This window comes from Fulmarus glacialis, unplaced genomic scaffold (assembly GCF_000690835.1).
Source record: "Fulmarus glacialis isolate BGI_N327 unplaced genomic scaffold, ASM69083v1 scaffold15834, whole genome shotgun sequence".
NCBI classification, from domain to species: Eukaryota; Metazoa; Chordata; class Aves; order Procellariiformes; family Procellariidae; genus Fulmarus; species Fulmarus glacialis.
The window spans coordinates 21,723-35,281 of record NW_009208834.1 but is presented as its reverse complement, the minus strand read 5'-3'; the positions used below and the strand labels follow the sequence as shown (position 1 = coordinate 35,281).

Here is a 13,559-nt window from a genome sequence, read left to right as displayed (position 1 = left end):
TGTCCTTAGGTGTGTGTTGTTCATAGGAAGATAAAGTCATTATTATTGTTATTCTCAGTACTATGTGTGAATATGGTAAAGGAAATATAAATGGACTTTAAAATACATTTCACCTTTTTTTATCTATCAAGACTTAAATTTAAAATTCTTTGTCCTTCCCTCCCTTCTGCTACAATTGTTGACATAAATTCCCAGTACAATCCAGTGCTTGTCAATGTGCATGAGAAATATCTAAGCAAGGGAAAAGACAGTTATGTAGAGGAATGCAAGTAGTAATTTCACTTCGAGTGCATTTATTTGTGATTTCAGGAATATTTAATCGTCTAGTACTCCAAGACCTTTCTCTTCTAAAAATAAAGTAATTTTATAAAGAATCTTGCTTATTTTTATTGGAATATATTATAGTCATTGATACCGTATTAGGAAATGCAGAATGAAAGTGTAGTTATCCAAATACTAATGACACTCAACATGAAAGAATCAAACATCATGATACATGTCTGTTCACCTTGCCTGGATTACTTTTCTATGTGCAACTACAGATTTTCACTTTGAAAAGTGGTTTAAATTTTACAGTATTTTAATCATTTAATATAGAATATTGGCATACAGTTTGCAAAATGAATATTATAATCAGATTCTTTTGAATTTGACTTTACCGGACACTGTAGCATGAATAAGGTTACTTTACACAAGGCAGCTTGTGAAACAATGAAATTTGCAGCAGTATAGATTCTTCTGTTCTTACTACATCATGCTTTTCTTGGAAACAAATACATTCTCAGATATAATCACAGTTTTATTTTACAGTGGAGAAATAGTAATTGAATGGAAAGCTGATGTTAAAGATTTGTGCAGTTATTTACACATTGGTACCCTTACTACTCGTATCTGAGACTTTGCCCTGTTTGCCATCTTGCTTGAAAGAGGAAAAAATAAATCATTTTGCTTTTTTCATCTCTGAACTCTGCTAGTAGTAACTTCAGGTATGTATGTTCTTCTCTGTGTGGTCAGTAATTATGTTCTCTTTGGGATTCTTTTTTTTTCTTTTTTTTTTTCTTAAGATCTGGAAGACTCCCACTAGTCCTCATAATTGGTGTATGTGTTTAACCCTAAATTGTGCATTATGGCAGACAAATTAACAAGAATTGCTATTGTCAACCATGACAAGTGTAAGCCAAAGAAATGCCGTCAAGAATGCAAGAAGAGTTGTCCTGTGGTTCGAATGGGTAAGAGACGTAATTTAGCAAAGTATTTAAGCAATTGGAGAAGTTTTAAATAATGTCCTACTAGAAGGAACTAGTTTTTTATAATTGCTAGTTTTCTGTTTTATCATGCATGCTTCGTTTCGTGAAGCCTTTAGAAGTATCACTGAAAGCATGAACAATTCGTAGTAATAATGCCACTTTTCAGGTCTTTGCATGATCTGAAGCTTCAGTGAACGTTAATCAGTTACATGTTCCTCTGTGGAATTTAGTAGTACTGGCAAGAATTCTGATTCATCAGAAACTTACTTGAGTTAATCTTATTCTTTTTCACCAGGAAAACTTTGCATAGAAGTCACATCACAGAACAAAATAGCATGGATCTCAGAAACACTTTGTATTGGTTGTGGTATTTGCATCAAGGTAAAAATTAGGCCGCTTTATTTAAAGCGATAAAATTTCCTTATCATGCTATTATATTTAGTAATGCATACTGTAACTTCAAAAAGCAATTTTGTTTCCCTGAATAATCAGACCTTGTTAACTGTTATTGTTTATAGAAAGTGAAGTACTGTGTCAGTTTACTGAACTGGTTGGGTTGCAGGGTGTGGGTTGTAACTCTGTTTGTGGCTGTGTTTTTGTTTGATTTTGTTTGTTTGTTTCTGGCTATAGACACCTAGCAGTAGAAGGATGTTTTTGTAAAAGAGCTAGAGAATATATGCAGTGTGCCTTATTTGTATTGTAGACTGACAGTCTAAATTGCTAACTATTTAATTTGAAAAATGTGGTATAGGACTTCTTTGGAAAGTTGACTATGAAAATGAAAGTGAAGTAACTTGTTAGAAGTTCTTTTAAAAATATTAAAATGCACAGCTGCGTGCAGTTCAGAACATAGCATTTTGTTAATAAATTGTTTGTGTGCATTAGTAATCTAGAAGTTTATTTCAATTACAGAAATGTCCTTTTGGAGCCTTGTCAATTGTTAACTTACCTAGCAACCTGGAGAAAGAAACAACACATAGATACTGTGCCAATGCCTTCAAACTTCACAGGTATTTTGTTTTTCAAATCAATGTAAAAGAGACAAAAAATTCAAGTTTTTCATTGTCTAAACATAGTGCACATCAAGGTATTCTTGGTTATTAGCTCAGTAGCTTCCTTTTTGAAAGTTAATTACTTTTTTTCCTATTAAAAAGTATTATAATGAAATAAAATTTTAGTGCTCATTTTACAGAGTGCCTGTTTAAAGAACAGACTGCTCTTAAATCTTTCTTATGATCATCTATTTTTAAGGAGTATTGATTTAATTTGAATTATATATTGGCAAATTAATAAAGTAGGCTGAAATGATCAGGAAGTCTGAAAACAAGTTGTAACATTTACTTTACCACCAAATGTTGGTGTCTGATGGCATTAATATAATCCAAAGTTATCGATGTTGTGTACAGGTTGCCTATCCCTCGTCCAGGTGAAGTACTGGGATTGGTTGGAACCAATGGTATTGGAAAATCAACTGCCTTGAAAATTTTAGCAGGAAAACAGAAGCCAAATCTTGGAAAATATGATGTATGTATCAGCAATAAAATAGAGTTGACATTATAGATAGCTGTGGTTATATATTTTTTCACTGAATTTTCGTATCTGTGAACACAATAGAATTTGCGAGGACATTGGCGCTTTCCCTATTAACAGCCAGTGACCTACTCCACACAGAAACAATAGTAGAAGGATGTTGTTGACAAAGGCTTTTTTGCAAATTCTGTATATCTTTCAAGAAAGATAAGGATATTAATTATAATTGTAACTCACTGAAGATAAGTGTCAGGGGTAGGTTTCTGCCTTTAAGTCACACTTAAAGGTTTTTTTTATACCAGTCTTTAAAAATGTTAACTTTTTTCTCTCGCCCAATTTACCTGTTCCCCATCAAGCGATTTAGGTAGCTCAAGTTTTGGAGTTTCTTCTAAGTTCAATGTTGTTTTTATCTGAACAGCTCTAGTGTCTATGAGTGCTTACCATCTATCCTTGTGATCTCGTAGGCTTTTTTGTCTTTGATTCTTTTGAAGATGATCTCTTGTAAAATATGTCGTTATCGTAAGTTGTTGAAGATATTTCCCACTGTACACTTTAATACTGAGTTCTGAAAATCCTTAGTTTCTTCACGTTGCTAAATAATTAGAAAATTTGATAGTATTTTTTGAGAATCAGACATAGAACAACTTGTAATCTGCTGCTCTTCGTGGGAGATCATAATCCATTTTCCTATGTATTTACACTAAGTCAAACTGTGCAGCCAGCAAGCAAAATAATTTACAGGGTTTTGTTTACCTAGCACTACTCCAAAGACTGAATATTATTAGAAAAAAGACATAAATAATAACTATTGTGACTCTTCTTATCAGACAGTATTTCAGTTACCACCTTCTCACCTTCAAATTACTTGGTGACAATTGAATTCTGATGCTCACTTTTGTCCTTCAAGAAGGACTTGTAGGAACAAGTGTGTTCAAACTTTCTTCATCAGTTTCTTTACCTGAAAGAGTGATGTTTTAATAAATTATTCATTTCATGGCTGCCACTTAAAACTGCAAAGAAATAGTAATTTCCCAGCTACATTTCCCGTTCTCTTTCAAGTTTGGTTTATATTGTTTTGTGGACTTCTTGTTTCAGGTGGTATTATTGCAGAAATAGCAAAACTTTTGACTTTCTGAATGTGTACTTAATTGAATTACCAGGCTTCCAAAATCAGACTTTCCTGTGAAGAGCCAAATCATTATGACCACAGAAATATGTGGTATGAATTGAATCTTCCATGCTGCTTCTGCTCCAAAACTTATGAAGCATTTCCTCTGTGTATTTGCTTGGTTTGGAAATATGGCTGTGTTGCTCTATTTCCATACTGTTTACCATCAAAATAATTAACTCGGCACCATTCAGAGTAGTACGCTGTGTAAAACGAAACTGTACAAGTTGGGACTTTTTCCTGGGTGATTGCTCTGAACAGTTTGGTTTTGTTTTTTTTTTTTTTGGGTCATTTTTCCTTTGTCGTCTTCTCTTTCCTTGGAAATATTTGCTAGAAGTAAGTTGATTTTATCAGTCCAACTCTTTTCCTTTGAATTAGCTGGATCAGATAGTAAGTGCAGTTACACTAATCCATGCTATCATTTTCCCCATGAAGTAGTTTCACTCGTAGCTTCTTAACTGTCTAAGGACAGTTTTGGATGTCCTAGGTGCAAATTTAAAATGCTTTTTCTTGAAAGGGCTAGTGACGCCTGGAAAAAAATATCCGAACTTCTGCCCACCATTTTGCAATTTTGTAATTTTTCTATTTTTTTTCCAATGGAAACTTTGCAGGGGCAACATCACAGTTTGGTAACTAGCTTTTATCCAGGCTTTTTTTTTTTTTTTAATCTTGCAAGCATATTCTGTTTGCTGTATTGACTGGAATTTTAAAATTAGATATTTTTTATGATGTTTTTAGAATAGTATAAGTAAACACAGGCTTCAATTTTGTCACAGGATCCACCTGACTGGCAAGAAATTTTGACTTATTTCCGAGGATCTGAATTACAAAATTATTTTACCAAGATCCTGGAAGATGACCTGAAAGCTATCATTAAACCTCAATACGTGGACCAGATCCCTAAAGCTGCAAAGGTGAGAAATTTAATGAACTAATAGAAAGATGGGAGCTTCTCCTGCAATACTTCTCTTGTGTTTAAAGATTTTATTTAGCAGCATAATTCAATGTCAAAACTCCACTACTGTCTGAAATTTTTGATGTTGAAATAATATTGTTGGGTTTTTTTATTATTTATCATGCAGGGAACAGTGGGATCAATTCTGGATAGGAAGGATGAAACTAAGACACAAACTGTTGTATGTCAGCAGCTTGGTAAGTAATTTTCTGAAATCAAACTTCAAAGCATTTGAGAAATTTGTATTTACTGAAAAATAAAGTTACTACTCATGTGATAGTAGATTTCAATTATACCAATTAAAAAAAAAAAGAGAAAAAAGTAAAGACGCTTTAGTTTAAAGCCTAGGGCTTGCTGTAAGCATATCTGAACCAATGCAAATAATACTTTCTAGTGGCAAAGGCAAATTAGTTGATACATGCTAGTTAACAGAATGCAGTTTCTGTTTCATGGTAGAGAGTGTTTATTTTTAAATCTGGAAAAATTCCAGTTACCATCTACTGCTCTTGCCTGCTTACAGCTTTGGCAAAATCTTAGCATCCCCCCTTGTGAGAACCATTGCCTATAGAAAATATTACCCAAGGACAAAAAAACTTACCCCTCCCCCCAAAAAAACTGTATATAGCTAATTATAATGGAAATAATACTGACTTCTGAGAATAATGCAATTAATAAGAATAACATCTGCATAGTCCAGCCCTGGTAATTTTTTGTAGGTGTTTTGAATTCAGTTGTTATTAAATTTGGGTGTTGATTTAGGTGTTGCTAAATTAACAACAGGGTTCTTTTTGGTAGATATGGGTGGTAAAGGTGGGGCTGCATTGTGCCACCAAGAGCATGGTCTTTGAGTCCCTCTTATTAGTGTCACAGTATATTAGTGAAATTTGCTGTTCATAAAGCTGATGAGAAGATACTGGCTTCACCCATTTGCTGTAACGTTTGGAGGACTTGATTTTCCTGAAAATCAGAACTCTTCAGCCAGGTCTAGCAAGACTCACTTTTAAAACTGGTATAGTTTCTTTTTAGGGCCAGAATATTACCAAATATATGGTGGAAAAACAAATAGAAATTTAATCCTTCTGCATGATAAGAAGCAGCCATACAAATTAATCAGCTAATGCTGCAGAGAAGCCATAAGTTCCTGTGACTTACAAATAGCATTATGATGCTTCTATATAAACTGAACACTTACTTTACTTCTTTCTGTTTTTTCCTCTGTGTAGGATGTCTGCTGTGATTATACATGTTTCTGTAGGTAATAAAAATATGAATTGTTGTGTTGGTTATAACGTATCTAAAACTAACCATTTATTTGCAGACTTAACCCATCTGAAAGAAAGAAATGTTGAGGACCTTTCAGGAGGAGAGCTTCAGAGATTTGCTTGTGCGGTTGTTTGCATTCAGAAGGCTGATATGTATGTTTAGTTTACTTCTGTTACACATTGCTTCTAATAATCTGTCTCGGAATATGGTCCTCTAATTTACGTTTATTGTTAGAAATAGTACTTTTGTTTGAAATGTTTAAATATTCAAACAAAAAAAAATTGTTTTTACCAACTCAGCACCTGAGATCCATATTTACTCCATATATAATCTCTGGGGTTTTTATACTTTAATTTATCTGACTGGAAATGGCTAATTCCAAAGGCCAATGTTAAATTTCAGCATCACAACTTCATAACCTTTCCCTAATCCCACATAAATGTACCCTGTTTGACAGTGTACCTCACTTAGCCTCTCCGAATAAGAAGCGAATGGATGCTTCCCCACCTCTGGGAACTTGTGTCCCTCTTCTCTTGCCTTGGAACCAGGAAATTACTGTCTAGTCTATGCTCTTTCCTGACTCCTTGGGACCAAGAAAGCAAGATCAGAAGAGTTACGGGGTTTGGGGTTTTTTGTTTTGATTTGATTTTTTTGTTTGTTTGTTTGGGTTGTGGTTTTTTTGTTTGTCTGGGGTTTTTCTGGTTGGTGCAGGTTTTGGGTGGGTTTTCTTGTGCGTTTTGTTGTTTTGTTTTTCTCTTTTGGAAGATGTCCTTCTTCCAGTCTCCTAAAGTATTTTTGCACTTTTCAGTTCATGTTAAATTTAAGCTGAATCAGAACTGAGTGCATGGGATTCCTAACTGATTGCTGATTTCTCGTAACATTTGATAACTTTGTCAGAGCTTTTGGCAACGTAATACTTAACTCGAACCGTTTAACAATTTCATGTGACAGTCATCAGAGATTCAAGGCAGGTGTCAGTACATAATTCTCCTTTTTTGTCTCTCTTTCTCAATATAAATAATGATAATTTCTTATTTATGTGTATTTAATGGTTGAAATGTTAGTATTAGGTTTGAATATGTAGAAAGCTTGCATTCACTAAGACTTTGTTCTTTCTTTTGGGGCTAGCTTCATGTTTGATGAACCTTCTAGCTACCTAGATGTCAAGCAGCGCTTGAAGGCTGCCATTACTATTCGATCCCTAATAAACCCTGACAGGTAAATACAAACTGTAAATGTTTTGCTAGACTGTAATAACAGGTGGCTGTTTACAGAGGGAAGAAACATCCAGTCCCTCTCCCTAGAAGTGCTGACTTCTCAGTATGGTACACTAATAGATATTTAAAATATTCTAAGTCAGTAATATTCTATTCCTTTGCATCTTGGAAACTTAATTCCTATAGCTTCTTTACTATTGCAGCATTTTGTAATAAGGATGTGAAAATACAGGTGATTATTTTTCACCTGAATATTGCTGTTCCATTCCCTTCTCACAAAGATTTTTTTTTTTTCTTAAAATGTGCTAAATATTTTTTGCTCCAGTTAATCAATATCCTTCCACTTACTGTACATAAAGAAGCTGCCAGTTTACACGGAAGATGGACTTTCAACTTATCATTCACAATGTCTGTTTATTGCACAGTTTAAAAAAAATGCTTATTAGAGATTTTAACTCTGTCCTTATTTAGTATAAAGCTAAAAAACCATATTAAGTGAAAATCATGTTGATAGCTCTTGTTTATGCAAGATTAGAGTAAGAAAGAAAGAAAAAATGTTTTCTATTGAAGTATAAAAGCATCTCTCTGGCTCTATTTTTCAGGTACATTATTGTTGTAGAGCATGATCTAAGTGTGTTAGATTATCTCTCTGACTTTATCTGCTGCCTGTATGGTGTGCCAAGTGCTTACGGTGTTGTTACTATGCCTTTCAGTGTAAGAGAAGGTAATTCTTGCCGTATTTCTCTTTTTAAACATACCAAAATAATTCTGTGGAAGAACAAAAGGGTACCAAAATGCTAGTTGCCTATTACGTGAACATGTCTTCTTCCTGTTACAGTTCAGTGACTAAAATACTACTGTTTTGTTTTGTGCAGAATTTCTGTTTTACATGATCCTAAATTCATAACTCAACCCAAAAGTCTTAATTATGAAATGCCCTTTGTCTTTTGCTATAGACATAATTTTGATACTTGCAGGTGTTTTGTAAACAGTGGAGTTACACAAAAGACCCTATAAATAGTAGAGAAAGGGCAGGAGACAGTTTGCACAGTACAGAGGTGTGTAGTGTTCAACTGAATTGACCACACTTGCAGCACTGAGACTCAGTAATAACTGTTCTTGTGAGAGTGGGTCCAACAGCAGTAGTTTCTTTAAACCCTACACACATTACTGATACTAAGTTTTCAGGAAGAGCTTCTATAGCCTTTCAGTAATTTTAGTAAGAATTTTCTTCATTCAACTTGCATAAGGTACACACTTTCAAATAGGAGTTTTGTTACCTCTTTTAACATGCCATTTAAAATCCAGTGTTTTCCTTATCTGATTGGAATTTACAGCCAAGAATTGAAATTCATTTTGTCTTGCTTTGTTGTAGACCTTTTTTAATGATCTTTTTTCTTCCCTTCATAGGCATAAACATTTTCTTAGATGGCTATGTTCCAACAGAAAATCTAAGGTTTCGAGATGCATCTCTGGTATTTAAAGTGGCTGAGACAGCTAATGAAGAAGAGGTTAAAAAGATGTGTATGTACAAGTATCCAGGAATGAAAAAAAAGATGGGAGAATTTGAACTATCCATAGTAGCTGGAGAATTCACCGATTCTGAAATTATGGTGATGTTAGGGGAAAATGGTAAGTGCCATTCTTGTTGGAAACTGCTTCTACAGCCAGCCCTAAATACGCTCCTAAAGCCCTTTTCCAATCTGGGAGCCAGGCTTCAAAATTACTGATTTTGAGTCAGGTTGAACTGCTTGTTTCCTAGTGAAGATGTCACGCCATGAGCGTGCTCTCTTAATAGCGGGAACTTGAAGTTACTGAATGTTAATGATGCCATTGCATTTGTCTGTTACCCCATTTTAAGAACTTAGATTGGCAGGATGATGATTGACCTGGTGAGCTTAGCCACAAGTCTAGACTATTGTAGCTTTAGATGTCTCTTCCATTTGAAAAAGCAAATAATAGCAAGTGCTGCTTGCTGGAAGTGAATATAGGAATTCTCAAAGCAGTCTAATTTTAAAATGTATTCTTTATTAAGTCTCTATTTTTTTGTATCAGTGACTTAATTCTTAGAGGTCTAAGTTACTAGAAAGTCTGAAGTAATATGTATTTTATTTTTCTTTTAGGAACTGGCAAAACTACATTTATCCGAATGCTTGCAGGAAGACTTACGCCTGATGAAGGAGGTAGTGCCTAATACCTTAGTTGAAACCTATTTTGAAGATACGAGAAAGGCTCTTGTTTTCATTATAAATTTTATCTTTTTATAGGTGAGGTCCCAATTCTAAATGTCAGCTACAAACCACAGAAGATCAGTCCTAAATCTACAGTACGTTTAAGCCTTATTTATTAAGTATTGTGTTTGCTACCAAAAGCATGTTCGTAGTACACAGGTAGAATTTCTTTACGCCCAGAACAAAAAGCTCTATTAATTCTATTTCTTCTTGTTTTCTTGTGGTGTGGTGCATAAAACTGAGTGGCAATGTTCTTCTTTTAATAGGGAAGCGTCCGTCAGCTACTGCATGAGAAGATCAGAGATGCCTATACACACCCGCAGTTTGTAACTGATGTAATGAAACCTCTTCAAATAGAAAACATCATTGACCAGGAGGTATTAATCGCCCGAGACAACATCCTAACTTTTCTTCTTTAATTCTCTACCTGTACCTGAACTAAATATGGCCGTATTCCCCCCCACCTCAATAGGTTCAGACGTTGTCTGGTGGTGAGTTGCAGCGCGTTGCTTTAGCTCTTTGTCTTGGTAAACCTGCAGACGTCTACCTAATTGACGAACCTTCAGCATATTTGGACTCTGAACAACGTCTAATGGCTGCTAGAGTCATTAAACGGTAAAGTATACATGATAGGAAAAATAACTGAAATTTTCAATAGTTTTACAGTACGTTTACATTCAGCTCTTTTTTTTTTTTTTTTTTTTTAAATTTCTATTTCAGTTTCATTCTCCATGCTAAAAAAACAGCTTTTGTGGTAGAACATGATTTTATCATGGCTACATATCTTGCTGATCGTGTGATTGTTTTTGATGGTATTCCTTCCAAGAACACACTTGCAAACAGGTAAGAGACTTGTTTGGATTAGTAAGCAAGTTAGAGGAGGACAACGTAGAAATGAATTATCAGAAGCATCAACAAAAATAAGGAGGTGAAGCATCCCTGCCTATGGAAATTAAAGCTGCATTTGAAGTGATCCAAGGGTGTCCTGAGGGTTCTGGCTTTTGTTTTGAAGCGAGGAAAAGAAAACGGGATTGACCCACTCTTAGAGGCTGCCTAGACGCAGTGTTGGGGCAGAGCTGGAGAATGTAACCAAGCCCTCAAAAACTAGACCAGCTCTTGGCTTAAACTAGCCTTAAGCAACTGCACACCAATTAAATTACAAATCAGAGGAGAACAAATAAGTGGCATCGATTGTAAGGAATGAAAAAAAGGACCAACTGTAAACTAGGCTTGTGAAAATAACTTTTAGCTGTGTTAAAAGAAAGCAGTGTACTAAGGGTGCTTGTATACAAATCTTGTGAAGTGCAAGTCTTGACAACAACATATAATGTATACTATCTATGAGTTTTACTCTTTCAAAGCTGTCCCTTTTGAAATGTCTACTTTTGTTCCTGTAAATCATTTCATGTAAATTATAGAGACTTTTTGATGAGCAGCCTTATTAGAAACCAGGCTTTTAGAACAGTGTAATTACCAAGTACTTAACGCGAGCCACGTGAAGTAAACACATTGGTCTAGCAAGGTCTTTACAACACACAGCGAGCCTGGTTTTGATGCTATTCCTTCTAGGAACACACTTGTTTGAATTAAAAAATCATGATCACATAACCGTTTCTCAGCATCAGTATGTCTTATGGTCTTTGCTATATCTTGCTAGTGGTGCAGCTCTGGTTTTTTCTTTGAATGTAAATAACTAAGTGTGCCAGCCCGCACACAGGCATGTGTGGATACAAAGTAAAAAGAATGTAAAGGTAGCAGTCTGAAGACTTGTAGTGCCATGCTGAGGTACTGCTGAAAGATGAAAATAGTAGTTACGACTTTTTGTCTCCAGATGTGATTTGACTGAAAGTGTAGCACATCCTGGTATGTCAAATACAGCTCACATTTGTGTTACCAGACCTGAGTGAGAGCTCAGGATGGAGATCAAAGCTGCCTGCAATCATCTGCATAGTATAGAACTTCTGAAAATTTAACTGGAATGTTCTCTCTTAACAGTCCACAGACTCTTTTGGCTGGAATGAATAAGTTTTTATCTCAACTTGAAATCACTTTTAGAAGAGACCCCAACAATTACAGACCAAGAATAAACAAACTCAATTCAATCAAGGTAAGAGAGAAGCACCTTTATGGTAAAAAAGCCATGACTATTTAAATATAAAGCCAGGTTTTAAAATAAGGAACAACCTAACCTGGTCATTCTGCTGTGCTGGAAAACAGCACCTAAAACAAGTAGTAAGAGTAGTAACGAAAGTAAAAAGGAGTTTAGGTGTCTTATTTCAGCTCTGTTCAAGCCTGCCAAAGACTACTTCAAGTAACATTTGACTTTTTTCTCTTCCCAAGGATGTGGAACAAAAGAAGAGTGGAAACTACTTTTTCCTGGATGACTAAATACTGAATCTGAGCGTCTTTGTAACTGGCATATAGAAAGGCATATTGGAATCTAAACATTTGTGGATGAGAAGGCTCAATCACGTTTTAGAACACTTAATCTTTTGGAGCTTAAGATCTCTTGCTGCGTGTAACATCTGAGACCAGTAGCAGTGTAAATCCTAGTCTGAGTAAAACTGCCACTTTCTATACTTTGGTGACACAGCCCTATTTTCAGTGTAATAACTTCAAAATAGACCACCTTGAAATTGTGCAAATGAGTCTCCTGATTTTTCAAAATTTAAGGGAGGTTTTCAATTCAATATATCCTACTCATCTACCAAGTACTGACTGCACTTCCTCATTTTAAAAATCTTTGAAGCTGTTTTCTGTATATGAGGGAAGCTTACCAAGAATGTCAAGCTACAGAAGTGACTCCTATTTTAAAAAGGTTGAATCTCTTTGGCTGAGGGCTTCGTAAATAAAATATCCTCCTAACTTACAGCTCTCCTGTGACACAGTGCAAAAATTCTTGAATTACTGGTTCAAAAGTGTGTATATTTATATGATGATGTCACACGCACCTTTTCTCATACTAGAAAAGAACACCCAAAAGATGGAGTACAAACAATATAAAGGAATATATCTACACCTTTTTAGTCATCTGTCCCCGTGCATTTTGTCAGACCTAGCTACAGGAGAATAATCAGTTAAATAAAGCCTTAAAGAAAATACTAAAATCCTTTCAATCTTCTGTAACTTAAGAAGAAAGGTTAATGGCCATTTTTTCCAACTCATTCCTCCACCTCTAAGTGCTGGCACCTGCCATCTTTCCATAGAAAGATGGAAGTTTTTACAAGGTTAAGATGCAGTAATTACTTTTGCCTAAAGCAAAAGCTTTGATCCTTACTACAGACACAAATGAAGGTAAATAAAAAAATAGCTTGTCAAAAATCAATGTCCATATAAGGTAAGGTCCTTCAGGGAGACAGAGGGAAAAGTGCCTATATTTAAGTGTTCCTACTTATTGTGAAAGTAAGTTTTCCAGACATGTAAAAGTAACTTTCAGCTGTATCTCTTAAAAGGAAGGAGGGGTATTTTCCATGCAACAGTTGTCTGTTCTGCCTTCACTAGCATGTGAAAAATGCTATGAGAGATAAAAGAAAACATGGCTTTGTTCTTTTATTTACATTTTTGCCTCTTAAGTTACAGGAGAAGGCAGTGGTTTGTCTTTTTGGGTTTTTTAAGCCATTATGTGTTAGTAACGTGGATATTTTGTAACCTTGGTGGTATCAGGTGTTATATACACTCTACCTTGCTATGTCTAACTGACAACAGACATCCATCTATATTATGCCAGGTACAGGTAGTGAATACAGCCTTACACCACCACCACCGTGTGTTTAGACAAAAACTTCCAAAGGCTAACTGAGACTTATAGTTAAGTCATGCAGATGAGTACAAATCCCTTTAGACTCGAGTTCTGCATCTTCTGTTAGGATAAGGTAAAGATGTGGTCTAGCACATATCTGAAGCTGTATATCTCAGTTCATTATACGCTAAATATTACATATAGTCCCC

The 13,559-nt window shown here is 35.1% G+C and overlaps 1 protein-coding gene across 1 annotated transcript; it reads left to right on the top strand.

The window, feature by feature from the left end:
• The first annotated feature begins 1,055 nt into the window (after positions 1-1,055).
• ABCE1 (ATP-binding cassette, sub-family E (OABP), member 1) lies at positions 1,056-12,507 on the top strand. Its single transcript, XM_009576651.1, has 17 exons — positions 1,056-1,229; positions 1,543-1,628; positions 2,160-2,257; positions 2,654-2,771; positions 4,722-4,859; positions 5,028-5,097; positions 6,219-6,315; positions 7,292-7,381; positions 7,983-8,104; positions 8,791-9,012; positions 9,504-9,563; positions 9,648-9,706; positions 9,878-9,988; positions 10,084-10,226; positions 10,332-10,454; positions 11,607-11,718; positions 11,952-12,507. Exons 1-17 carry the CDS (start codon positions 1,127-1,129, stop codon positions 11,997-11,999), a joined length of 1,800 nt encoding a protein of 599 aa, XP_009574946.1. The 5' UTR covers positions 1,056-1,126; the 3' UTR covers positions 12,000-12,507.
• Positions 12,508-13,559: the final 1,052 nt, after the last annotated feature.